The sequence below is a fragment of the Lepisosteus platostomus genome, chromosome 28, assembly GCF_059453375.1.
Source record: "Lepisosteus platostomus isolate fLepPlt1 chromosome 28, fLepPlt1.hap1, whole genome shotgun sequence".
NCBI lineage: Eukaryota > Metazoa > Chordata > Actinopteri > Semionotiformes > Lepisosteidae > Lepisosteus > Lepisosteus platostomus.
The window spans coordinates 3,320,495-3,346,761 of NC_142638.1; the positions used below are offsets into that span (position 1 = coordinate 3,320,495).

Genomic DNA, 26,267 nt, shown 5'->3' on the forward strand with positions numbered 1-26,267 from the left:
ATATTTCATCATCTAAAATTCTACATTAAAGTTGTGCTATTTAACCATTAATCTGCATTTTGTTCCGTTCTTTTTACCCATTTTTCCAATTCAGAGTTGCAGTGGAGCCTGTTCATCCACCCTGGATGGGACGCCAGTCCATCACAGATACAATCACACTCAACTTCGCAGAAGCCAAACAACCTACCCCAATGTTTTCAGACTGCGGGAAGAATCCAGAACAGCTGGCGGACACCCACAAGAACATGGGGAGAACATACAAACTCCATGCACACAGCACCCCAGGTCCGGCACTGTGAGGTAATGTTAACCATTGTGCCACCTAATCAACATTCTCAATTGATATATCCATCAGCTTATTGCACATCTATAGCTAGTCGATACAGATTTCCCCCTTTTAAGGAGTTCTTCGGGAATTTGTAGTCTTGGATTTAGGTATGGCCTGGTACATCTCCCTTATTTTCATTAAAATGGTTGAATATTGGTTAAGTGCAAAAAAAGACTATAGTAAATATGTTGTAAAAGCTCACCCAAAAGATATCATTAAAGCAGACTGCAAAAGATGCAAGTTTCTGAAGTCAATAAACAACACCGTTATTTTGATAAAAACAAAGTTTACTTGCCCCAAATAGTAAATAACTTGAAATAAAGAACACCTTTTGCTATAAAACATCATAAAGATTTTCTGGGTTGTCGTGAGCAGTACAAATCTGCAAAGCTTCTTTTTTTTGTTTGTTTTTTTTATTGTTTCTACAAAAAAAAACACTTTTGAAACATTAGAAAAAAAACCTCCCGAGAGCTGCATGCATCTGGGAAGTGCAAAAACGCACTAAAGTCGCCGCTTACAGCCGAGACTGGCGCCTTCGCTTTCATTAACCCCGCAGCGCCCTACAAATAACAGTAAGATTTTCTCCACAAAATAAAAATATACTTACAAGTAAAACAAAAGCCACTTGTTACAAAGAGCATTATATACAAATACCATACAACCATATTAGACCCAACACATGACACCCCCCCCCCCCCTCCATACTAGAAATTCCCAGTGTGCAGCTTTAATGCATTCATTTCCTTATGAACAAACTGGCAAAAGGGACTTAATAACTTGTGGGACTGTACCAGTGACACTCTTCCTGTTTCAAAGTATGCACTGCACAGTGTATAACAAAGAAGCAGAAAACAAATTATCTTAGTCCACAGTGAAATACAGCTCTTGGCCTCAGGATTGTAATGCCTGAAGACTGTTCCTTTGATTTAAAAAGACTTCTGGATCCAGTTATGAAATATTTAATTTCAATGTCAATATTTCCTCATGGGTGGAGGTGAATGACTCCATGACTTTTTTTCTTTATGCATCCATTTACTAAAGTGAGTGCTCATAATTTTTTTTACTAGGAAAAATACTCATTTAGCTTGGCCTCACTAGACATTCTTTTCCCCAACAAAAAAATGTGGTCTTTTTACACTAAGCTAGTGGGGAATTCACAGGAAAGGTCTTAGAATATTTAAGATTAAAAACTAAAAATGATGTCCTAAATGCAAATTTGTTCTGGTTTAATAAAAACAGTTAACCCACCATTATAATACCTAATTGGTAACTTAGTAGGAATCTCATGAAAGTAAATAAAAAGTAAGAATAAAAGTTTAAGTGCACATCTTCACCTTTGGAAGCTGTCTGTTGATTGCACTGGGAGACCTGACAATCTGCAGTAGAGATTATAATCAGGATTCATAAAAAACAGTGGTTTGTAAGGACAATGTGGATAAAACAAAATCCGTTTTATCTGACCCTAACTGCACAGAAGCTATTTTCCATCCTACAAATACTAGGTTTACAACAGCTCATCGCAAATGGATGGTTCCTAGCATTTCTGAGGCTCAAGAATCACGCAGTACAGTTAATCATACACCACTAGGGGGCTCCATAGAGTACAGTAGCCTGGGAGTGCATTCTCTTTGAAGAAAAAAAAATCAACTTTTGAAAGCCACAGACTTCAGACATTTGTAAAAATGTCTGAATTTTCTTTCTTGGCGTTCTATTTGTTGTCGTTCTTTTCAACGAAAGCATGTGCATTTTGATTCCTTAAAATCTTTTGTATTTTTTTTAGTAGCTTCTGAAAAGGTGAGCTACCACTAAAAAAAGTAAAAAAGGAAGGATGTTGGTCGTAACAAATCTAGGACTAAAGGAAATGATTCTGAAATACTGTCAATGAGTCTGGGAAATTAAATGACATAGAATCAAAGGTTGCGATTGCAAGCTGAGTCCCCCTACTAATCTAATGGCGAACAAAAGAATATAAACAGATGCTGATGTTGAAACTACTCATCAAGCATCACAAGTAACATTTTCTGAACAAGCATTTAAACTTGTCTGCTTAGCTGTGGCTTTTAGGCCTTCTCACCAAAGAGTTTGATTCATAAACTGAAAACAGTAGATGGTGGTCTTATTCCAGTCTTTAAATGTGATGTAAGAAATTACTCCACTTAACATTTTCCAAACAGGTAACTAGCATTTTAACTCTGTAGCAAAAGCACATTTAATTGATATTTGGCCAACCTAACAGGTCATTAGCCTTGGCTTATTTCTTGGCTTATTTCTTCATGAAAATCACAATCAAAAACACTTGTTTGACAACAAAGGCCTTGAATCAATGCGTTAGCTTAAACGGAAGTGTGTGGTCCCATACCTCTCCCCTGCTCTGCCTGCAAGTGAACTGTACCCTTTCACTCCTCGTCACTGGGAATACCTACCGCATACAGTAGCCGTGAGATTCAACAATATCCCTTTCAAAAAAGCGTTACTGGGCAGAATAAGGGAATTTGGCATTTTGTTTTACATCACATCACAAAAAAGCTTTAAAAGTGGTATTCAGTTTTTTAAAAGTTACAATGCTTTACAAAAGTCTTGGTGTTCAGCTTTTTTTGCCCCAAACGTGAAAGCAAGTCTCCTTATAACATGTCGCATTGTTCTGACAGAGGTGTGAGTGTTCTTTTCAAGAACTGTGTGTTAAAAACTAAAGTATGGAGAAACATTCTGGGAGCAGGCTGTTGGGAGTCAGCTGGACAGAGCTCTTGCAGCAAAGCGCACGTGTCCCTAAAGGCCAGCATGTAGGTGTCTGTGTGTTTAAGCTAGGGCAGGGGGAATTTGAAGGGATTCTTTGCACAAAAAGCACTCTTGCTGTCTGTCTTTTCGGCTCATAGGGTGCCTCCTCCTGGGAGGGGAGTGCTATTACAGCAGCATTTATGGAAGGGAACTGTTCCCCCATTTCTTGGCTCTGCAATGCTCACAGTCAGGAAGGATGGATTTTCTTTTCCTACGGGCATCCCTTGGATCAGTCGGAATCCGAGTCGGAGGACTCCTCAGAGCTGGACGAGCCGGTGCTGCTACTTTCAGATTTGTTCTCCTTGTCATCCACCTCTTCGTCATCATCTTCCTCGTTCTAAACACGCCGGGGGGAAATAATAAAAAAAAGTTCATTTGTCAGTCAAACATTTACATTTCAAACCACTCTAGATTAGAACTAATAAAGAAAGGATGCCCAGGAGTCGTTTGCAAGACCCACACTTCCTAACCTCATCATCCTCCTCTTCCTCCTCCTCCTCACTGTCTTCCTCACTGGAAGACTCTTCATCTGAAGAAGCCGCCTTCTCCTCCTCTTCATCGTCCTCATCCTCATCTTCCTCTTCGGAATCCTGTACATTAAAAAAAAAATGTCTCAGCGGTCCCCCCTCCTTTCACACTCACTTCATCATCGCGCTCCCCTGCAGCAGTGAGACAGAGGGTCTCGCGTTCACAAAGGAAAAAGAGACGACAAGAGAGGACGGATCCACGCTGCAGAACTTACCGATTTATTGACGAGAGCCTTCACCTTTGCGGTTGTCCCACCAGGCTTTGATTTCCCTTTGCGTTTCTGTGAAAGCAAACAGAGGAGCTGAGCGTCCACCACTTGGATCTCCAGCATTGCCTCGACATCAGTGAATTTAACATTCGCTGATCTGCTTATCTGGGATTCGCTCTGACCAGCGGGGTCTTGAATGAAAGAAGGGCACAGCAGAACGAAATGGAGCCAGAGGTCGTTAAGATCAACTTCCAAATTAGCTGCACAACAGACTGGGATCATGAGACTTCAGCTGGTGATGGAGCCACCCCCTTTATTAACCCAACTATCCTAAAATTAGGCAAAAGCATCTTGTATATAAAAAAAATAAAAGTCTAGTCATTTAAAAGCCATTTATGTTCTTTATCCCTACTGATTATTTTGGCTGAAAAAGCTATATGGTGTCTATAGTGACTTTGAAATGTACTTTCAATTACATTTCTTTTGAATATTTTAATTAACCTTTCAAATATTTTAATTGAAGTACCCCATTATCTTATTCTCTATCCCCCCCCCAATAATGACTTATAGTAGATAGTTCAGAACTGTTCCATATTCTGAATATTCAATAAGATCCTTTTTATGTATTTTTGTATTTACGTATATTCCTACTTACTTTTGATGTGTATTCGATGTAAGCGGCTCGGTCTTGTGATGACAGATTCTGGAAAACAAAGTGGGGAAAAAAATATTTTAAAAAAGGTCACATTGGTTCACATTGATTAACAGCAATGCTACAACTTTTCTAGATGTTTCAATAGATTTTAAAAGAAATCATTTAAAAATTATATATTAGGCATCTAAAATGAAAACAAAAATCCTGCATCATTTCAACTCTTAAGATACCCAACAAAAGTTTAATTTAAGAGTGATATTTTACAAATAATGAAAAAATGTACCTATTCTGTTTTAATAAGCACTCTGTGGGTACTGTATTAAAGTTTATAAAAAAGCCTTACCCATTTCTTATTGGCTGTATCAAATTAGGGCAGATCCTTTAAATCTCCATTTCAGTAATTTAAATGGTGTGACTATATTAAAAAGATCTCCAAAGTAGGCCTGGGTTGCCATGTTTCTGACAACTGCAATGGACTGGCGTCCTGTCCAGCTTCATGCAGTTAGCTGGTGGGTGCAGATGGGTGGCTGGATTATAGATCCCTGCAACAGGTTTAGATTGAAACCTCTCTAGAAATGTGGGTCCTACCGCAAGCCAGTGCTCCAGCTGCACTTTATACTGCTTCTGCTTCTCCTCTGCCATCTTCCTGTAACGGTCCTTCTGGGTCTGGGGCAGCTTCTGCCAGCGCCCCCCAATCTCCACCATCCGCTCCTTCATAGACAAGTGGTTCAGCTCCCCACTTGACAGCAGTTCCTGGGAGAACTTCTGGTACCCATTTCTGAACGGGGGGGCAGGACAAGACACTATAGCATGACCGCACACATCTCCTTTTACTATTCAAGCAAATATAGACTATTTGTACTATACTATTTCTTGTTTTACAGCCATTACATTCCTAGACAAAAAACTACAGAGCTACAAAATTTTAAAAAAGAACCGGACTCATATGCATACGGAAACCCAGAGCTACAACATTGTTTTATAAACTACACAGTACTCTCAAGGAGCCTTTAGTCTTGTCCACAGATTTGTGAGATTTGAACAATCTGATACCTATACAATGTTATTTTCTTGCAATTTTTTCAGAGATTTTTTTTTGCATTTCCCACATGATACCCCTCATTATACAACCAAAATACTCACGATGGTGGTTTCTTTGGCTCGCCTTCAAACTTCATCTTCTTTACTGGGTTAACCACTGCAGGGGGAGCACGCATCTCACTCAGTTCCCTCTGAAAGATAAAATATGGAGGCCCCAGTGACACTACTGCTTTAAGTTCCAAGCAATTCCTCTGAGGCTCTGGGAATAATCTGGAACTGAAATTTAGATAAATGGCTGACTGAACACTGTAGATGGTGCAGCACTTACAATCTTCACCACTATATATTTTCTTTCAACCTTTTTTTTTCTGGAGCAGGTAGCATGCACGAGAATCGAATACACCTAGGAATATAGGAACATAAAAACAGATTTGCATCTTATAAAATGTTTTAAAAATGCTTCTAACACATCTCAAAGTAATCCCTAGAAATAGGCTATTTCAACGTTCTTCTAAGAAATTCCTTGCAAAACTGATGGGGAAAAACAAAATTCTCAGCACAATGCTGGCTGTGCTGTTTCTTCCTGTACCTCATATCTCTTTTGATCCTCTGCTGCCTTCTTGATCCACATGATCTTTTCCTTTTTTTCCATGGTGTTCCAGGTGGCCTCCATGGCTTTCAGAGCTTTGGTGCGGTCATTCTGGGACGTGAATGAGGAAGACATTATGAATCAAAGAAGACACAAATACTGTACCTGCTGGAATCACAGAAATATTATAGAACAGGCATTCCCATGAGCCTGTTTTTTTATCAAATTAAAAGGAGTCTCTTTTATCCCGTTTTGAAGCACTAACGCAGTGTTGAGAAAAGCATGTAACCCACTCACCCTGTATCTGGCCATATAATCCCCAATGACACTCTGCTGCCAGATCTCCTGGGCAGTTTTAGGCGACTCAGGCAGTCTGGCACGATCATCTGGGCCCTTCTTCTCCGACTCAGCCTTCAGCGTTGCCTCCAGCTGCTTGTATTTTTCCTGGGGGAAGCAAGGGGTTACAGGTAACTCCCTAAACTTCCAGAATGGAAAGTGTTTGATGGCCAGTTTAAAAAGTCTGGTTGCAAGACAAAAACGCTCAAGTCTGACTTTTGCCATCTTTGTTAACCTAGGAGTCATACACCCAGGCCAAACTACAAGGACACCCTGCTGAACTGGAGGTGTTGGGTCTCAAACAAGCTGTAAGGACATCTGCAGACCAAACTCATCTCAGCAGGGCTAGTTCAGTTGAAGTGCAAATTCCACCAGCTTTCAGCAGGGTTGAGATTGTTCTGGGCAGAGAAAGTAATGGAAATCTATTTCAAGGTCCTGAATCCTTTGCCTCCCATACGGAGTTCCTATTCATCCGACTTGGATTTACCAATATTTTTAGCAATTAACATAAATACAACAGACACATATAGCAATGCTAAAATGATGAAGATGTAGCTTTAATGCTAGTAAAACGGGCCGGTGGCACAGCATGGATTGGAACTTGTAACCTCCAGTGTGTAGGGTACTCTGTTTACTCAAAGGAGTGTAGACCCCCCCCATGGGTTTAACCCATTTGACTGATGTGAAATGATGCTCAGATTAGCCTCAGGCCGTCCATGGTCCTGAGTGAAGCTTGTGCAGCACCACATGACGCCTCACCTTCTTCTTGTCCGACAGCTCGTTCCACATGCGGGCCAGTGTCCGTGTCAGCTCGCTCTCCGACAGGTCCGGCCGCTCCTGCTGCAGCTTGTGCCTCTTCTCCTCCGAGAAGATGAACATGGCCGAGATGGGCCGCTTGGGCTTCTCGGAGCCGCTCTGCTACGCAACGGGAGGGAACAGAGCAGATGAACACCTGGCCGGCCCCCGAGTGAAGTCGCAGAGGAAGCTGCGTTACTGAAAGAATCTGGAAGTGGCTGCTGGTGAAAAGCTTCACAGACCCCTCTTCTCTAACACTGACAGTGGTCTTCTCACCTTGCTTTTGGTGCTCTTTTTGGCCGAAGGGCTTTTCTTGCTGAAGCCCAGCATCTTCTCCTCCCGCAGAACCCTCTGCTGCTCTTCCTCAGAGATGCTCTAAAATGAGAGGACACCCATTCAAAAAGGGGTTCATCTTATTTCTGACAATAACTACACATTTTATCCCTCGTGTCAATAAAGAGTTCACTCCATATTGCAGACCGAATTCTGTTTCAGGAGGTAATTGCGATAAAATCTATTAAACCCAGACTGCACAGCATCCATTTTTGTAACTGCTTCATCCAATTCAGGGTCCCAAGGGTGCAGAAGCACCTATGCAAGCAACCGGCACAAGGCAGGATGCACCCTGGATGAGATGCCAGTCCATTGCAAGGCGCACACAGACACAAACACAAAAACACACACTCTCACACCAGGGCCAGTTTTCCCAGAATCCAATTAACCTACCAGTATGTCTTTGTGCTGTTCGAGTAAACAGGAGCATCTAGAGGAAATCCTTGTAAATATGGGAAGAATATACAAAACTCCACACAGATAGCAGCCTGGGAACTGAACCCAGGGCCCCAGCATTGAGAGGCAGCAATGCTGTGCTGCCCCTCTGGCTCAACATGTTATGAATGTTTTGTGTTAGTATATATTGTCTAAAACACATTTGTGCAAACAATACAAAATGGTTGTTTCAATATAGTCACAAATTATTACTCCCAAATATTAAAATAACAATTTAGCAAACGAAACTTACACACAGGAAGTGGGTCATTTCAATTTCATATTCCTTCTTTCTCTGTAAAAAAAAAGAGAGAAAATAAATTACCTTCAAACAAGCCAGATATTTTATTTTTCTCCTACATAGACATTTAATGTTCAGGGATTCAAAACAGATTTCATTATCACGGATCATTGTGATCTGGTTAATTTCCATCAACATAAATTGTAAGAAACGGTCATCTCTGTTCCGTATTAGAACCGTATGCATCAATAATCATGTAAGTTCTGAAAGGGCACACAATGCTCTTATGAAAAAGGGTTCTGTAAAAAGCACTGGATAATGAGGACAGGAAAGGGGGCCCTCTCTCTCTCTCGGTCACGTTCAGGTGGGAGTTCAGGGGCACACCTACCACCTCGCAGCGTTTTTGATAATCATCTTTCTTATCCTGTGAGAGAAGCTTCCACTCCTGGCTGCAGATCACCATGCGCTCGGTACTGGGAACATCCTTCATTCGGGTCATGAGCTCTGCGCAGAACATCGAGTATCCATTCCTGTGCACACAGCACACACGAATTACCACTGTCCTGCCACCCCAGTGCAGGAAGCAGATGGCATCATTAAAGGCAGGAGCCTTATGGAATACGTTCTAGACACTCTAGAACACTTGTAAACACTTTGTACATAGTGGGAAAATGTCCCACTATGATAGTAAGCTAGTTGGTGGCTATCAGCATCAGATTCAGAATGCTCAAGAGATGTTTAGAACAGCATTACCAAGAGCACTACAGTTTTATCACGTGCAAACAGGCAGCTTTGAGAAACCGCGTGTTCTGTACGAACAGTACATATTACTTTTTATGACTTAAAAACCTAATCGCGTCACGTTTCAAAAGATGTGGCATTTATGTGAAAAATGAACTATCCCCACTATTAACAACCTATTTAATTTTGACATACTTTACCTGCATTTCGTTTTGAATTTAAGTAAGTGGATAAAGCTGCCTGCTAAGCAAATAATAATGGTAAGCTTTGGTAAGCATGCATTTCTATCATGTTATTTTAGACTTTTTTATAATATATAATATTATTATATAATACATAATCCTTTTCTGCATAATTTATGCAGGCCGGTAAACCTTATTGCTTTTCACTGCATGACTTATTTTGAAACAGCTCCAATGACACCTCTGGTTCGTGAGCCCAAGTTCATAGCCAGAGCTAAGCTCAAGGAAAGCCTCTCACAGCTGTCTGCCATATTACGATCACAGTTCACCCAAGCAAATAGACCAGTGAAACTGCCACAGTGGCCTGCTGCTAAAAAACCTGCTGTTAAAGGCTGACCAGGACAAGTCCGCAGGGCTACTGGGCTGGACATGGGGGGTCAGCTACTCACGGAGGAGCTTTCGGAGGTCTGCCGTCAAATTTATCCTTCAGCTGCCGCTCGGCCTTCGTGAGGGTAGACTTGTTGATCCCTTCCTCTGTCATGTTCAGCTCCGGGTGCTGCTGAATGAACTCGCGCATCACCTCCTGGTGGGAGAGAGAGCAGTGAACCACGGCTAAGGGCTCTTCAGACGTGGACACGCTGGCCCGTGACGTCAGCCACTGATCGGTGCAATCGCATCTGCCGATTACCACGTTCAGCAGCTAAACACTTTGTTAACTGTTCAAAGACCCATTATTTCCCCCTCATTTCGAATGATTAATCAACTGGGTTTCAACGCTGTACTAGAACAACAAAGCTGAAAATCCCAAAATCGTTTTCCACACAGGGCACTCTTACACCAAATTTTAAACCCACTGGTCCAAATGAAATATTCCACAGAGGACTGATGGCATTCCCTCTTGTAAAAGGATAATCTTGCAAGCTGGCGATCGACTTGCAGGAAAGAAAATCGTCAGTTGTACCCTGCTGCTCCGGAACGCCCCTCTGGACAAGAATGCCAAACTGGTGCTTTAAGTGGTCCCTAGAAACCAACCATCTTCAACAACTGTTTTTTAAACCAGACATCAACACAGACATTACTTCCATTACGAACTATAGAGCACCTGCAGTTACCAATGTAATACAGGTGACTTGTACAGTGAACAACCCAGGTAACGGAGCCTGTACCAACCTCATACAGTTTCTTCTGCTCCAGAGACTTGTTAATCCACTTGAGTCTCTTCTTGTCTGTTAGTTGCGACCACTGCTTCCCGAGACCTTCCTTGATGTCTTTTATGGTTGCCTAAAGACAATAACTTCAACTGTTAGCGGCTTCTAAATAAAGCAATGCAAACTACGTGAGACTAGACTCATGAGAGGCTGCCCTGCATCTCAGCCTTGTCAGTATAAGATAAAACCCCCTGTATGAAGTTATATGATTTATTAAGTTTCATCCATCGAAAGTCTCATTTGAAATAAATCCTTTGCAATAAAAACTGATTCAGTGATAAAATATCAATACGAGATGTTATCTGTACATTGTTTTTCTTTAGCAATATCACATAACATACCACCTACATACAACATACTAACAGTACTGAGTCACCAAGGAAATGACTAGCTGCTCCTGTCCCATTCTTTCATTAACGGGCCCTTCAAAGTACAGCGAAGGCTATCTGCATTAATTTAAACAGAAGACCATGTCTGTTTCACAGTTTTCAGATATTAGAGAATATCTTTTCATTCATTTTTTAAAATAAAATATTAAAATTAGCAAACCACGAGCATCACTAACATTTCAAACACTGTATTGTATATACTATGACACTGTCACAAAACAACTGTCAAACCAAAAAGAGTAACTGAATGCCATCATGCTCATTATTGTGTCATGCAAGACTTGCATGTGGCTATCAAAAATTACCTCTTGGACTTTCACACTTTATTGTGCTACAATATGGAATCCTAATGTATTTAATTGGGACTTTCTGCCATTAACTGCCACAGAACACTCTGGAATGTCAAAATGAAAACAAAACTTAATGTTGTTACATAATAAAATGTGAAAATGTCTAAGGGAGGTGAATACTTTTGATAGCCACTGTATAGTACTACAGAACCATACAGAGCAGAGAACATTAAACTACTGGTATCACTCCTTTAGATTGAGGTTTTCCACAGATAATTCAGCCTGAACTTTGGAAAGAACAAGACATCACTATTTTAAGGACTAGGAATGATTTCAACACAAGACTTCACTTACTCCAGGGTGCAATTTTAAAAAAATCTTCTTCTCATGGCTGAACCACAGCTGCTGAGGTGTCTTGGGCTTCTCAGGGACATCTGAACGTTTCTTGCTCTCTATTAAATCTGGATGTTCCTCTCTGTACATAGAAAGACCATGTCTTATATTACTTTCATGAATGTACAAATGTTTCTCCATCAATGGTAAGCAGAGAAAAAAATTAAAATGATAACGATATAAACATCATTATTGCAATTTAAAGTTATTTGCATATTTTATTATCATGCGTTTGTAATATTCAGCCCATATCTTACCTGAACTTCATCATGCTGCGTTGAAACTCTTCTCTCTCTTTTTTAAACTCTTGCATGTATTTCAACTTCAGCAAAAATACAACAAAAGTATAGTCAGAGAGAAAGCAAATCAAAGCAATTAGATTGAGGAGAGTGACTGTTTCTGTTGTACCATTTTATGGGGCTGCGTTTGAAGCAAACATCTTCAGATAAATGCATAGTGTTTGGATCGAACCAAAGAGGCTGTTATAAATGAAGTGAAAATTCCAGTTAAAATAGTATCTGCTCCTGTTTAATTTAAACTTAATTTGGGATTGATATATGAAGATGAATCGTGGCTTCAACAAAATCTATTTGACAAATTTAATGCAATAATAAGGACAAGACAACAGAGGGCAGTAGCACTAAGGGAACAGATGGAAATTCATACATTGAGAGGAAGCCATTTGGCCCTCATAGAATGTTTGGTAGCTATTTTCAAAGAACTGAAACAGACATTTCTTTAAGGCTCCCAGGAAACTTGCTTCAAAACCGTGTTGAATTATTGTGTCATGCAAGACTTTTATAGGCCCAAAGCAACTAACTTGCTGCAATTCCGTGCCAAGACCCAGCATGAAATAAGTTCTCACAAATCAGTAAAGCCAACTGTTAAGAATTTTGGATCTGCAACGGACATATATATTACATGCACATTTTACATAGAAATTACATTTTCATATGGCTTTGGATAAGAGTGTTTGTGTACATTAACCCTCTCTGCAGTTAATTTAAAAAAAATGTCTCTGGCAATGGCTTTTTCCGAGAAGATTATTGATCAGATTTTAAAGAAAAAGGCTATTTTTTTACTCTGGTTTTCAAGAACAACTGGGTTAAAAAACCAGTAGAATGAAGGCCTGATTCACTTTTGTTCTTGCTAGCATAATAGCTGCGACAGAAAGACACATCATGCAGCTTATTCTGTGTCGCCCCAGGTGAAGCTACCAACCTTTCTGGCACCTGGGCCCAGACGTTCAGCTACGCAAGTCTCCAGCACACACAAGCTACATAATTCTGCTTAATGCACTGCACTGTTCTGAATAAGGGCTCAAATACCTTAATACTAGAAAAGTTCTGTTAAATTAACCCAGAGAATTTAAAGGGCTTTTGAGGTTTTAAAATGTATGCTAACAGAGTGGATCCGAGCCTCTTGCATCTAGGCATCAATTTAGACTACCTAGATTCAAATGCAATAGAACTAAGTTATCTTTTACCTTTGTCTCCCATGTCTATTAACTCACTTAAATTGGACAACCAATTGTATATTTTACTTGTATAATTGTATATTATATATTTTTTTACTTTCTCATCATATATACTCGACAATAAAAGTACACCCGCTGGTCAATGTAGTCAGAATCTCCACCCCAGGCTAATAAACACTCTCTCTACAATTCATGACTTCCAGCACCGGGGCCAGAACAGCCTATCAAAAGCCAGACGGACTGGTACTTCATGCAATTCAATGCCACAGACTCTTAATCAATGGCATCCCTGCTGGAACAATGGGATGGGGTGGCACTTCAAACTTCCATACCCTCGCTGAAGGCATCCCATCACTCAAGTCAATCTCCGCTCCCAGCAGCTATATTGTAGGACCCTCTTCACTGACTGACAGGTGCTGGTAGATGCAGTAGAGCCTGTTGCAATCTTAATGCCTTTCCCTTACCTTCTTTCGATCCGGGAGCTCCCTGTACTTTATGGAGAGGACCTTAGTCAGATCAAGGTTGCTCATTTCGGGGTGCAGCTTGGCATACTTCGCCCTCTTCTCCGTGAAGAAGCGGAAGTAGGGGGTCAGCGGCTTCTTGGGGAAATCGGGATGTTCCTTGAGCAGGGCAGGATAAATTGTGTTTACGGCAAAGGCAGAGATTCATTCGGCGTGAATGCCGTGCAATGCTTTCATTTCAACCTCCTCTTCTTAAACTGGTTTTCCATTGACAATAACACTGGACCTCAGGTTTTGGCCAAGATAACTACTATGCAAAAGTGAACAATTTCATCACGATCAATTAAGTAATACCTTAATACCTTAGTTTTATGAGAGTCGCTGTGAGCAAAGAGCATGCCAACGTTTGAGGGCTATCTCTGCATAGCTGCATTCAGAAATGAAATGCATCAAAAACTGCAAAAAAAAGAAGAGATAAACACTAAAACAACAGAGGAGAGCCTTTGTAAGACACTTACCTTGAGCTTCTTTCCCTTATATGGATTCTTGACATGGTCTTGAGCATCATTTATCAGTTCAGTCAGCGTTCGAAACTTCCGTATCTAAAACACAATTATCCCTGTGACTCTAAGCGCATATTGTTATATTACTGTAGTTGACAGAGGCCTTAATCCAAGGAATTCAATTAAATTTTATACCAAAGAACACAACATAAAATGTTTCACATTTAACAAAGAAGGTGAGAACATCATTTATTAAAAACCAACCCAAGTCTCCCGAGTCCCTGTTAAGCAGGTTTAACTAACAAATCAAGCAGTAAACACATGGGACAATTCAATCATGATCTTTTAAGCAGGTGATGTATGAAAGGTGATGTCTTTAGGATTAAAAATATGAATATCCTTCGGCCTTCAAGGATTGTGGCATGGTCTCTAAGGAGAAGAGAAATAATCCCAGAAATCCTCTCACCGCATGAGAGATTTCCAGCCACTTCTGCTTGCACATCTCTGCTGAGTAATGATCAAAAGCCACTTTATTCCAGTCCAGGTGAGACTCTGTTGTTTTGAACCTGCCCAGGTCATTCTGAGGGAGGATGACCTTCATGCTGTCCAGTAACCTTAACAGATCCTCCTTGGACCAGAGTTCTGGAAATAGCAGATATAAACACAGGTATTTTTAGAGCTAACCAAGAGACACTGACAGCCTTCAAGCTTCCACCCTTTAATAACATGGTAGTTCTGAGAAATTACAATTAGTCCCCCAGGTTTTCTGACATTTTTTATTTTGTTTAGCATAATGTAGAAAACAATCTACATTATGCAGCTGGATTTGGATATGGATGGAATTTTTACCTTTGAAGTTTCTTAGAATTACAATGTCCATATTAAGTATCTATATATTCCTAAACCACTGGTCCATTTATGATACAAGCACTGTTATTCATGTCCTTTTTTTTCTTTGAGATTCTTATTCATTTCCTTGCTGCACTGACTAAAGGCAGAGATCACTTCCAATTGTAAGCTGCAGGTCTTAAAACCACACAGCATTAATAACTATTACACTGCTGTCTTGGAAAAAACACAAAAAAAGAACTGATTAACAATGTTAAGAAAGTTTTTACACCAGTCTTGTACTCCGGAATGTTCCGTGAAAAGAATGTATACACTTCACGTATTAAATGGATGTATTTCAAGATTATTCTATTAAATTATACCATGCATGCACTTTTTCGTTAACCTGTTTTCACTACTGTCTCAATTGAAAATATTCATAGGGGACTACACTTTTGTTTTCATAACTCACCGTTGTCTTTAGTGGAAGTCTCCATTTCACCATTCATCCTCTACAGCTCTCCTTGTCTGTGAATTTACAAGGAAAAGAAACTATTGAAGAGACATATCATAGCCAAATTAGGATTACACTTCCCCCTTCTCTCAACGACTGATTCATTTTCTTCTAATCCTCTATTCACTTGCAGGCTTTGACTTCACACCACTTGACTGTCGATACTGCTTCTCCCCTGCTCCCAGCTCCTCTCCACTCCCGGCTTTTGTTCTCCCATCTACTGCTGGTTTTTCTCTCCCCCTCACACCCGAAGAAGACTCTACAGCTGAAACTTAGTTTCTTTTCTTCTCTTTACAGCATGGCGCAGCTCCCTACATGTACTTAGTCAAACTGACCATACTGATGAGCATTTTTTTTAACCAACAGTAGGTCTGCTGTGCAGGGCACTGATGAAAACAATACAAGCTGTATATCTGTGATATGTACTTTGAAAAGGGTTGCAAATACTGTCTTGTGGGATCCTCACCTATTTCTCTTACAAAACCTGAACAAGCATGTTTCTATTCACTGCTCCCCGGATGCCACAAACCCTCCCTTTCAAGAGGGCTCGAGTCTGGGGAATTCTCCTCTCACACGAAAGTTGCAGTTAACTCAGCATGAAAATGTCCACTATCCTGCTGGAATGGTGTCATATTAAGAAGAGCTAAAAGAAGGACAGTAAACCACATCCCAGGGCTTTATCGGCGCTCTGCTGCGCAATCAGACTGCCATCAACCCGTATGTGTGGGTACTTTGTAGATGTAGATATTGGACACTCCTGCCCAGACCATCACACTTGGCCCTACCTCCCTGTTAATGAAGGGTTCAGTTGTACACAACAATTAGCATATTGCTCAGGGTGTCTGCACCACTCTGGTCCATTAGCATGATCTACACAATCTTGATTCATCACTATAAAAGGACTTGGATCCTGCGGGCAAGCCCATGTAAGGTGTTACTCTAGCAATATCAATATTGATAACAGGGGAAACAAAAATATTGTGATGATTAGTGGGACTTGTGGTCATTTCTGTTCCTGTATTTTCATGAGGCTTGGCATCCTGCAGGTTAAAGCACCAGATGATGCGGTGATGGGCAATATATGCGAAATTTGGCTTTTCAACCTTTGATATGCATTTGCAGTTAAACTGCAATTGTCCATGTTCTTTAGCTATAGTGTATGCAAATTGATACCAAGTTGGCATACTTATTTTATGGGAGTTCAAACGGTTTTTGGCCCAAAAAAACACATTTAAAAAAAATGCCTTCAAAGAGGCAAACAGTTAATTAATTTAATTAACATAAATCAGGAATTTGTTTTAAACTACCTTGTTTTGTTAAAAAAAAAGCTCAGTTAAGCATTTTGTGCATTTACTAAAAAGTGTGGAAATTGTATGTAGCAAGCTCGCAAAAATTAAATTTATTAGGTGTGAGCCTGAGAGTTTTAAAGCCTAAATTATATAAACGTACGAATATAGATATCTTGGATTTCATTAAATGTATTCATAACAAAAAAAAGAAAGTGTTTTGTTTGCACTTCTGTCAACCTATAAAAAAAATCAGGCTGAAAAAAAAAACTCCGGCCCAGCATTGTGTTTAAATGCTCTACATTATACCGCCCCTCCAAACGTTTGCATTACACTGGGAGACATGTTTATAGACTTGTGACGGCTTCAGACCTCAACACTCTCTGTGCGCGACAAGGCGCTGGCTGGAAAATAACCCTTCTGATAAGCTGTACCGCGAACCGCCTCGCTCGTTTCCCGACGCAAGAGCCGGCGATCTCTTCTGGTGCGGGGTTGAAAACGGGCTGAACGCGCAGGAGGAGGAAAAAAATACGCAACTCTGTGACGGGCAGAAGAACACCAGGTGATCAGGGCACGGAAGATCTGGTCTCGGCCCCTGCTGCTCAGGGAAATGAAGCCCAGCTCTGCGGGCTGACTGCAAAATGCACGACTCGACAGAGCGCACACCCTAGCGTGCGGAACACCACTTGCCGCAATGGTGCTCGGCGCTTCTCCCCCCCAGCATTTTGAAGGATTTTTTTTTTCCCTCTCTCCAAACGAAACGCTCTCCATACACTAATGACGGACCCATCAGTGCTCGATATTTATATATAAATAAATTAAAAATGTGAAGTAAAGCGCCGTTTCGAAAGCGCTTTATTCGATTTCGCTCTGCCTCGGGGAGAGGAAAAAAAATGAAGGGGATTTTCACAGCGAGGCGTTGCCGGTTCTGTACCCGAAATGGCGGCTGTAGCAAACAACCGGGCTGTGCGGGCTGAACGGTCGTTAATGCTTCTGCAGCGGATGATCAAAATGAATCATTAAAACAGGGATTTGTTTTTATTAACCTCGATATTAAAACTTAAAATGCCAAGAACTGGTTGTTACACGTTCGTGCCTTTAATTATATTTTTCTCGAATTTTGTACACGGATGCACAGACACGTAAAATTGTAGCCTTAAACGATTCCATATAAGTAACAAAACAGCGATGCAAAACGCAAATATACTTCGTGTCTGACTGGACTTGCTACATCCCGTTTGTTGGGAACGCTTTCTTCGTCCGACGTTAAAAAGTAACAGCTGAATCTTCTCCACAGCCTGCAGCCGAGCTATCATACGGCTTTTGTGCTGGTCTGTGCTCCACGCGTCTTGCAGATACAGTGTAGCCACCAATTTCAGGATCACCCTTTTTTCTTGACGTTACGGAGGAAATTCATTTTCATAGTCTCCATTTTCCCCCCGTTCGATCGCTTCGGGGAGGGAGACGGCCATAGCCCCGTCCCTTACAGCCGATAAAGCACAAAGCCCAGCCGAAATGGCGAGCTTCACCGGCGGCGTGTTGACCTCTAAGCACCGCGGCGAGGTGATAGGGGAAAAGTTTTGAAAAACGCAGTCACCGGGAAATTATTTTTAAATCAGACGCATACACCGACTCATATTCCCTTCACTCTGTACTAAATATGCGGTTAAACGACGATAACTCGTACCTTTAACAGATATCCAGTGGAAATCGGCGTAGAACCGACAAGCAGTACGGGGAGACAGGTTTCCTCTGGCGGTATGGCGACTGAGGAAGCAGCGTGTTAGAAGCTGAAAAAGAAAATCGCTTGTAATGGGTGTAGAGGAAGCAGATTTTCAGAAAAATGTGTCCGTTCAAAAAAAAAACACATTAGCGTTGTATTGCTTATTTTATGTGTTTTTTTTCCATCATTCGTGCAACCTAAGTAGGTTACAAAAATCTCTTATCCGAAATGGTAGGCAGGCAGCTGGTATGGCGACTTCCCCTCCTGCAATCGCCATTCTCGGAGCCTCGCTGGGTAACGAAGCCACTGCCGCCGCCGCGCACATACAAAACAAAATCGGCTTACTGCAAAACCACAGCGTACTAACCTGGGCTGATTCTAGGTCTGAACACCCCGGCACGCAACAACGAGATCAGTCAGCCACCCCTTTTTTTTCCCCCTGTTTGCCCTGACTGCTTCGCTGCATCGAAAGAAAGGCGAGACCGTGCGGTGAGAAATTAGACTGAGATCCCAGATGGCAAAGCGGAGACGCGGTCGGCTATCCCCGCAGCCACCGCGTGGAAATCCAACTCGGGTCGGAAAAAAAAAACCGGATCAAAGCGAAACGGCTTGGTATCGTGATCGCAACCAAGCGGTTCCGAAAACATACACGACGTCAAGCTGTCGTTGCACTCAAATAAAGCCCAGAGTTACCGACAGCGAGGCGAGACGAGACGCGCATTGCCAAGCCGAGACACGGATCCAGTTAAACGGCATGGCGACCTCGAAGTGCGCCCTCCCCTCGCACGACTCCACATTTTCGAACAAGGCATTTTCCATAATGCAGAAAAACAACCTACAGAAAGCCGCCGCCGCCGCCGCTCGTTTTGATGCGTTAGTCTAGATGTTGGTCGCTCACCAAACTTTTTTTTGTTGAATGTAAGACACCTCCAGACCCTACCTGTTCCGTTTCTGCTGCAAGCTCGCTGTGGAAGGGTTGGGTTGAATGTTGGCCAGCTCTGCACCGCTGGCCCAGGGCATGGACACTCCAGTCCCCGCAGAGAGATGGAAACTTCCCCCGCCTCCATCTCACTCGTCCTTTCCTTCTGTTTCTTCCAGGCGCTATGCGCCGCTACCCCAGCCATTTCTCTCCCAGAGCCGCTCAAACTTCGCCGTTTCTTTATCTGTTTTCCAGATATTAGCTTTGGGGGCTGTTTCTAGCTCTAGACTCTTGTGTGTACCCGTGTCTAGATATTTAGTTTGCGTTGATCGTTTTAAACGTAGCTTTGTGTTTCTTTTTTTTTACTTGAATGTTAAAGTATGACACTTTTATTTATGTCTTAGTATTGATCATGGGCTAAAAAGCCAGAGTAATAAAAATATTACTAGATTAATATTTTTATATTAAGACCGTTAGACTGTTTTAAGTGTAGTTTTTAGATATATTTGAAAATAAAATACTAAAAAGTTGACAAGTGTGGGTTTCTTTTACGTCTCCTTCAGTAAATTTGGTGATGACAGTTTCCAAAGCGAAACGTCAGATTCAGCCTTCATTGATACATTTCGGTGTTGCATTTTCTCAGTGCAAAGTCTTTTACCACCTACATTTTTCATTTTAATTTCTTCCAACTCCACCTTTGTTGTTTGTGGGCGTCGCCCGAACTAGCCAATCCAGAAGCCAGAGGCTCCTGAAAATTAATGACATTCCAATAAGCACACAGGCTTGTTATACATCAAAGAGGTGGCAACCTGCCCAGACGCCAAGTTTCCTTGGGAGCACGATTTTAAGTGGGTAACTTTTTATGCATTTTAGAGTTTTACGCCATGAAAGGGCAAATCGGAGGAGGAACTTCGGAATGCTGTCTCACCTAATGCCTTCATCTTCGAGACACATACTATCTCTCAAGATCGCTCGAAAGACATCTCTCTGATATGGGAATTGAAGTAATAACATCCAAGAGCTGTTTGTAACCTTTGGCAATGTTTTTTTTTGTCTTGTTCATGGTCACAATGGGAGTTTTTTTTTGGTAGTTTTTCATACTTTGAAGTGTTTTGCGCTGTGCTCAGTATAAAACTGATTAAAGATAAAAAACTAAATAACTAAACTATGCATTTCAAATGACCTTACAATGCCTCTTATTCCTAATTTACTGTATATTTTATTTTATTTATTTAGATGGCCAGTAAAAAAAAAAACTTGAAAAGGGTAGGTTTTGAAAATGAATGTATGTACTGGTATTACAAATATTTCTTAATATATCCATGCAAGATAATAATTATTGTTGAACAATTATTGCGCTCATGGCATATAATAGATGCAGTTTATATTCCCAATTTGCATACATGTGTGTAGTATTTAGTAACTTCACAAATATTACAGAATGTCTCTTAGTTCCACCTCTAGTAACAATTACACTTGAAACTGGTGGGTGTGTCAGTTGAACTAGTAGTTCACAGATGGTCAGAGACATGGGCCCAATCAACTGAAAACCGTTTCTTCTACATGAGAAGTGGGCTTCATTTAAGTAGTGTTTTGTAGTCTCAATTGCACATCCTCTCTGCGTTGTTGTTAACTGAAACCTGTAAAGTTTTGGCTGGCAAGAGCCGGCTCTTTGAAATGACACATTAACGTGGTAAGCTCTTACCTTCAGTGAGGACGCAGAGAAATGTGTATGAACAATATTGCCTCTTTAAGGTCTGCTTAAAACACCTTTCCTTCCCTTAAACATGGGGAATGTGGCCTGCATTGCTACTACTACTATGTAGTCTTCAGGAATTATGGGATATACATTGTGCTTGTCCATTCCCAGGACAGGCTGAATAACTCACAGGAAACACGCAGTTCTGGAATCTTGCCTCTCTCTGGTGGGACTACAGTACCTGCTCACAGATAGAGCTGAGCAGTCTCTGAGCAGCATCTAGGCCATATTCATGATTTATCTGTTAGTATCTATAACTGTCTCCTGTCTCAGCTGCATTTAACCTCCCTCTGTAAATCCACTGTTGTAAAATCAGGGGATTTTATTTATTGTTTCAAAATAATGGCATAAAGTTGGAATCTCTCTGTGGGTCTTTGCCAGATGTTCTAGTTTCCTCCTACTTTTCAAAACATGCTGGCTAGTTGATTGGTGTCTCTAAATATCCCTATGTGTGTACCTTGTGACTAACTGAAGTCCTGTTCAGATTAGAATTGTACCCTATGCTACTTGGATTCTTAGTCATTAGTCATTTTCAGACAAATCGCCCTGCGTGGTTGTTTCTTTATGTGTTATGATGTTTTATGCCGTTTAACCTGTGAATCAATAATATTTAAAGTAGAATTAAAGACAATACCAACATTCAGATTACAGCAGTCACCTCTATTTTCCTGTAATTAATCATATACAATAAGCTGGAAACAGACCATTTTTACATTGCCTTCACAGAACTATGTTTCATCCAAATCCATAGTTTGGTTATATGATAGGGTATGAATCTTTTGAAAGGTTTCACTTTAAAGTTGAGCTCTGTTTTAAATGGTATTTGACTACACTCACAATGCTGTTTTACTTTGAAGTTTTCCCAATGTTTGACAAAGACATTTCTTGTTGGAAAACAGGCACACATGGTTTGTTTAAAGACTTTAATAAATGCTTTTTTTTAAAAAAAAAGATTAAAATTGCAGTGGCACATTTTTAGACACACCATTTTAAAATACTCTTATTTGTTTACCCTCTCCACATACATCCCTTATTTTAATTTGTACTTTAAAATATTTACAGATTTTTAAAATGTATATTGAAGTTGCATTTTTTTAAAAATCCCCTATAAGACACTTAAGTTTACTGTATATCCTTGTTACACAGAATGCAAGAAAAAGTATATATATATATTATTCTCTGTTAAAATATCATGTGTACATCTCTTTCAGCATACACAGAGCCTTAAAAACAAGCTTTTATATTCAAAATCAAGATATCTATTTAAAAATACATTTTAGTATCAAACCTAAGCCAGTTTACCTAAAAACGTAAAAAATATATTTTGTTTTTAGCTCAAGACCTTCAATAAGCTTAGCACACACATTGGTGACACCTAAATGTAAATAGTGTCTCTGCACTTGTGTCATTAAAGGACAAGTGCATTCAGTTAAGGCACAAAAATTGATAAACGCAATGGATATTTGACTCTATGACTTCACAAATAACAATAACAGGTAAATAGAACTTCCTACAAGTTTTCTTTGGCACACTCCTTTTTGTAACAATCATCAGACTTTTTTATTTTGAACACTCCACCCTGCCAGTAAACTTAACTGTTACACTACGTGTTTACTAGTAAGCTACTGCTTTGTGTATTTTCTTATGGCTTTGGAAAGTGTAGAGTTTAAAATGAAATTTGTTTTTTATATGGATGGAGTGGTATTTTACTTTTTTTTCTTTTGCTTTTATTTTTTTTCCAGAAATGCACTGAAGGATTAAATTACGAAGGCATTAGTCACCCATCCATGTATAGTGTACGCTATGCAAAGCTTTTTCTCTTTTTAAGATTCTTTTTTTTTTACGGAAGCAGATTAAGGCACGACAGACTTGCTCCTCGTTACTTTAGCCTGGGTCACTTTGACGACACACTGTGTCCTTGCTCTTTACACTGGCATTGCAGTCTCATCATACACATCCTCCCCTTCTTTCTCCTCAAAGTTCACCTTAGCATCATCGGCGTCCAGCTGAAACACAAAAGAAGAGCCGATCTAACCTATGTAATAACCTAAAGGCAATAGTGGAGCCAGATTATTGACCAGATTAAAATGAAAAATTAAGAATGCCCTACCCATAAACCCTGCCTGTGTTGTGCAGGACAACTTTACATTTACACAACGTTGTATCATATTGAAAAATAAGTACATGTTGCATAGACTTTACATTTAGTAGAACATATTTAGTATTGACCATTCATGACTATTGTAATTCAATTCTAGAAGTTTGGATTTACAGCTTTGTATTGTAATTTGACATTTATACTGTAGATTGTTTCTACGTACGTCAAGTAACAAATGAGGGGTGTCAATTCAGACCATCTTGCAGCTTTGACAGTGATTATGTTCCTTGTTTTCACTGTGCTCCCCATGGTTGTGACATTCTATCTCTGCTTTACACTAGGCTCCAGTTTACCTAGTAATAGTCACAGGCACAGGGGTGTGCCACTGTTTTGCAGAGGAACAAGAGGGACAGATGTGCTGAGCGGGCGAAAATTCCAGGATGGACGTCCTGGAAATTCGAGCGCTGCCAGCTCTGTGCTAAGGAGACTTACGCATTTCATCTCAACGTCGGTGAAGAGCCGCCCATGCATGAGCATGCGCAGAGGGATGGTGAGGATGAGGACGAAGGGCAGAGCCAGGGAAGCCGGGCTGGACTTCACGCCCCACAGAGCTCCCAGACACACGATCTGGATGAAAGTGAAGAGGTTCATGCGCCACGTTTTCACCTGCAGGGAGACAGGAGGCAAAGTGTCAATACCGAGCCTGAGCCGCCGAACCACACAGCAGTTTGACAGTCTATTTTGGAGAAAATAAAAAGGATTAATAAACCCCCATAAACTAATCTGCACAGTTCTGACATAACAGAACCCTGATATTATAGAAATATATCATTTTAAAAACTTTACTTTTGTCATTTTATGGTGTCTGTGTGAAGCTATCCCTGATTTAATTTAAACATTAAACACACAGCATTGTTATTTGTTCATTCACATCTTCATATGACAGCTGCACTGGCCTTCACATACTAATGACCAGAAAAAAAAACTGATACGGAGAACTCTGCTCAGTTATGATATTGTCCAGGAATCGATTTATGAATGGCATGTCATTATTCGCATCTGGCCATCTGACCCTCGCTGAACAAGTCCAAAAGTAACGCAGGTGATAAAAAACAAATATGGATACTGAGAAGAAGTGAATCTATGTCATTTGTAAATGGAGGGATGGAGGAGAGAGAGGGTGTACCCAGTGGATGTAGGCCTCATCAGGATGGTACTTGCGTGGGACCAGCAAGAGGAGCATGCGATCGTACAGCTGGATTCCATTGAGAGATGTAACTCCCATGTACAGGAAGATTCCGAAGAGCACAGCTAAGGGGATCAGCTTTAGGATGGGCTCCATCAGGATCGACAGTCCTGCAGACATGTTACATAGCACACAATATCACTCAGGCTGTTGATTATAACTGAGAGATGTTTCCTTTACAAATCTGGCCCCATACGAACCTCCTTGCATTATCATACATACAGGATCTATCTATTTGGTTTTTTAAAAAAGCTATGACTTCAAAATCCAGCACAGTAGGTGCCAAATGGGAATAGAAATATCTCAGTGCTTATGTGGGATCTCTCTTTATTATTATTAAAAATATTTTCCTTTGAAAAATGATTAATTAGACCAAGCCCTCTCATCCAAGTTCCCATCTTATGTTGAATTCACCTTTGCTGATTATATTAAAAAGGGAATACAGTATTCTTATCCTGACTGTGTCTCTGGCATTCTAAACCTTTCTCTTGAAAACTGCGGGATATTTAAACACAGTGACAAAATGGGAAAAGAAAACAGCCAGATTACTTTTTGGGACTCAGATTTTTAACTTGTTTCAGGCCCACTTAAAATAATTAACACTGACCCAAGTTGCCACCCCACCAAAATTAGGCTTGACCTCTTTTACTAATTTCTACAGATTTGACTGTGATCTACAATCCATAAATTTGAACCATGCTGAACTTGCACATAACAAACAGCTATTGTCATTAAAAGTCGTGAGAACTTTGGACAGTTATGGAGAAGAATGCATACAGTATTAGCAGGAAGTGCAATCACTAAGCTCAAGGGTAAAATAAGATGAATGAGGAAGAGGAACAGGTCAGCTGGCCTGCAGAGTGGAAACGCACAGGGCAGGACCTCTGACTCACCCACAAGCAGTGCCACCAACAAGCCACTGATTCTTTGCTCCAGCACCTTCTCGATCACCGGCTTGCCCCCCTTGCTCATGACGGTGAGAGCGTTGGCGTGGGTGACGGATCGCACCGTGGTCGCGCTCAGCCAAGGGACGCCAAAGAGGGCGCCGATGCCCCCCATGGCCACCACCAGCAGCAGATCCAGATGGAAGCCCGAGCCCTTCACCATCTTCCTCTCTGGCTTGCTGATGATCAGCCTGCAGAAGAGACGGGAACAGCTTCAGCAAAGTGTGCTGGTGTTGTAGAGTTGTGTTTGGGAGGGCAAGTCCATTCGAACCACTCTCAGAGGCTCACCGGGACAGAGCTTAAACTGTTTTTTTTTTGCAGTGAAAGCATGACTCTTCTCCCCCAGATGGGATGCTAGTTTGTCACATTCATATTCATATAGCTGAGTAGACTGGACTGGAGCAAACTGGGGTACAGTTCCTCACTCAAGCTACAGCAGCAGTGCCTGCAGCAGTGACTTGAACACACAACACACTAGTTACGAGTCCAGACACTTACTCACTGCTGCCCCCTGTAGTGTTGGATAACCACACACAGTGCAAGCAATCCCCCTGGGTATTAACCTCTGGTCTATGTTTTGTTGAAAGCTGAGCACCATATGTTAAGTCTTTTCTACACTTTGAACATAACAAAGCACTTGTATTAATTATGTAAATTAACTGGACCAGGACTGGTAAGCAATATCACCAGACTATGACTACGAAGCTGGAGCATTTTCTGTGCTTCAAAATTATCATTGAAAGGCTCATAACAACAAGGAAATATTATTAATTCATTTGGCTGATGCTTTTATCTAAAGTGACTTGCATTTGTATTCATTTATATAATTGTGTATTGTGTAATCTGAATGAACCATCTTATTTAAGGGCACAATAGCAGTGCCCTGTCTGGAGTTTGAACTCTCAATTGTCCAGTTATAATTCCAGAGCCTTGCCCACTACTACTCATCATTGCATGTTGCACAGATGTAATCATTTTCTAGTTGTTTTGAAGCAATTCGTTCTCTTACAAATATGAAAGAAGCTAAGATTACAGAAATTAG

The 26,267-nt window shown here is 40.8% G+C and overlaps 2 protein-coding genes and 1 long non-coding RNA gene across 9 annotated transcripts in view; 1 reads left to right on the forward strand and 2 right to left on the reverse strand.

Annotated features, from left to right (window-relative positions):
• LOC148638572 (uncharacterized) overlaps positions 1 to 1,026 on the forward strand; it is a 2,734-nt gene extending 1,708 nt beyond the window's left edge. Inside the window, exon 2 of the long non-coding RNA XR_015930953.1 lies at positions 95 to 1,026. This is a non-coding gene — a long non-coding RNA (uncharacterized LOC148638572). The remainder of the gene's footprint in view (positions 1 to 94) is intronic.
• On the reverse strand, positions 595 to 19,777 carry ubtf (upstream binding transcription factor). Of its 5 annotated transcripts, none has more exons than XM_088622911.1 (22): positions 19,200 to 19,776; positions 18,224 to 18,326; positions 15,209 to 15,264; positions 14,375 to 14,550; positions 13,924 to 14,007; positions 13,409 to 13,564; positions 11,725 to 11,789; positions 11,429 to 11,549; positions 10,358 to 10,468; positions 9,637 to 9,770; positions 8,653 to 8,794; positions 8,277 to 8,318; positions 7,532 to 7,630; positions 7,220 to 7,378; positions 6,422 to 6,568; positions 6,125 to 6,235; positions 5,638 to 5,726; positions 5,083 to 5,272; positions 4,495 to 4,542; positions 3,846 to 3,911; positions 3,574 to 3,693; positions 595 to 3,440 (listed from the first exon to the last, which is right to left on the reverse strand). In XM_088622911.1, the coding sequence occupies exons 3-22, from the start codon at positions 15,243 to 15,245 to the stop codon at positions 3,333 to 3,335; spliced, it is 2,205 nt and encodes a 734-aa protein (XP_088479037.1). In that variant the 5' UTR covers positions 15,246 to 15,264; positions 18,224 to 18,326; positions 19,200 to 19,776; the 3' UTR covers positions 595 to 3,332. The 5 variants fall into 5 exon arrangements, with proteins under 5 accessions (XP_088479037.1, XP_088479038.1, XP_088479040.1 ...); XM_088622912.1 differs by lacking the exon at positions 19,200 to 19,776 and adding an exon at positions 19,099 to 19,117; XM_088622914.1 differs by lacking the exon at positions 19,200 to 19,776 and adding an exon at positions 18,627 to 19,033 and having other exon boundaries at positions 7,220 to 7,375.
• A 2,069-nt stretch (positions 19,778 to 21,846) lies between these two features.
• Positions 21,847 to 26,267, reverse strand: part of slc4a1a (solute carrier family 4 member 1a (Diego blood group)) — a 31,416-nt gene continuing 26,995 nt past the window's right edge. For all 3 annotated transcript variants that reach the window (XM_088622907.1, XM_088622908.1, XM_088622909.1), the window contains 4 exons: positions 25,175 to 25,416; positions 24,222 to 24,391; positions 23,528 to 23,701; positions 21,847 to 22,943 (listed from right to left, as the gene is read on the reverse strand). In XM_088622907.1, coding sequence (XP_088479033.1) covers positions 22,863 to 22,943; positions 23,528 to 23,701; positions 24,222 to 24,391; positions 25,175 to 25,416 — 667 coding nt within the window. In that variant the 3' untranslated portion in view covers positions 21,847 to 22,862. The remainder of the gene's footprint in view (positions 22,944 to 23,527; positions 23,702 to 24,221; positions 24,392 to 25,174; positions 25,417 to 26,267) is intronic.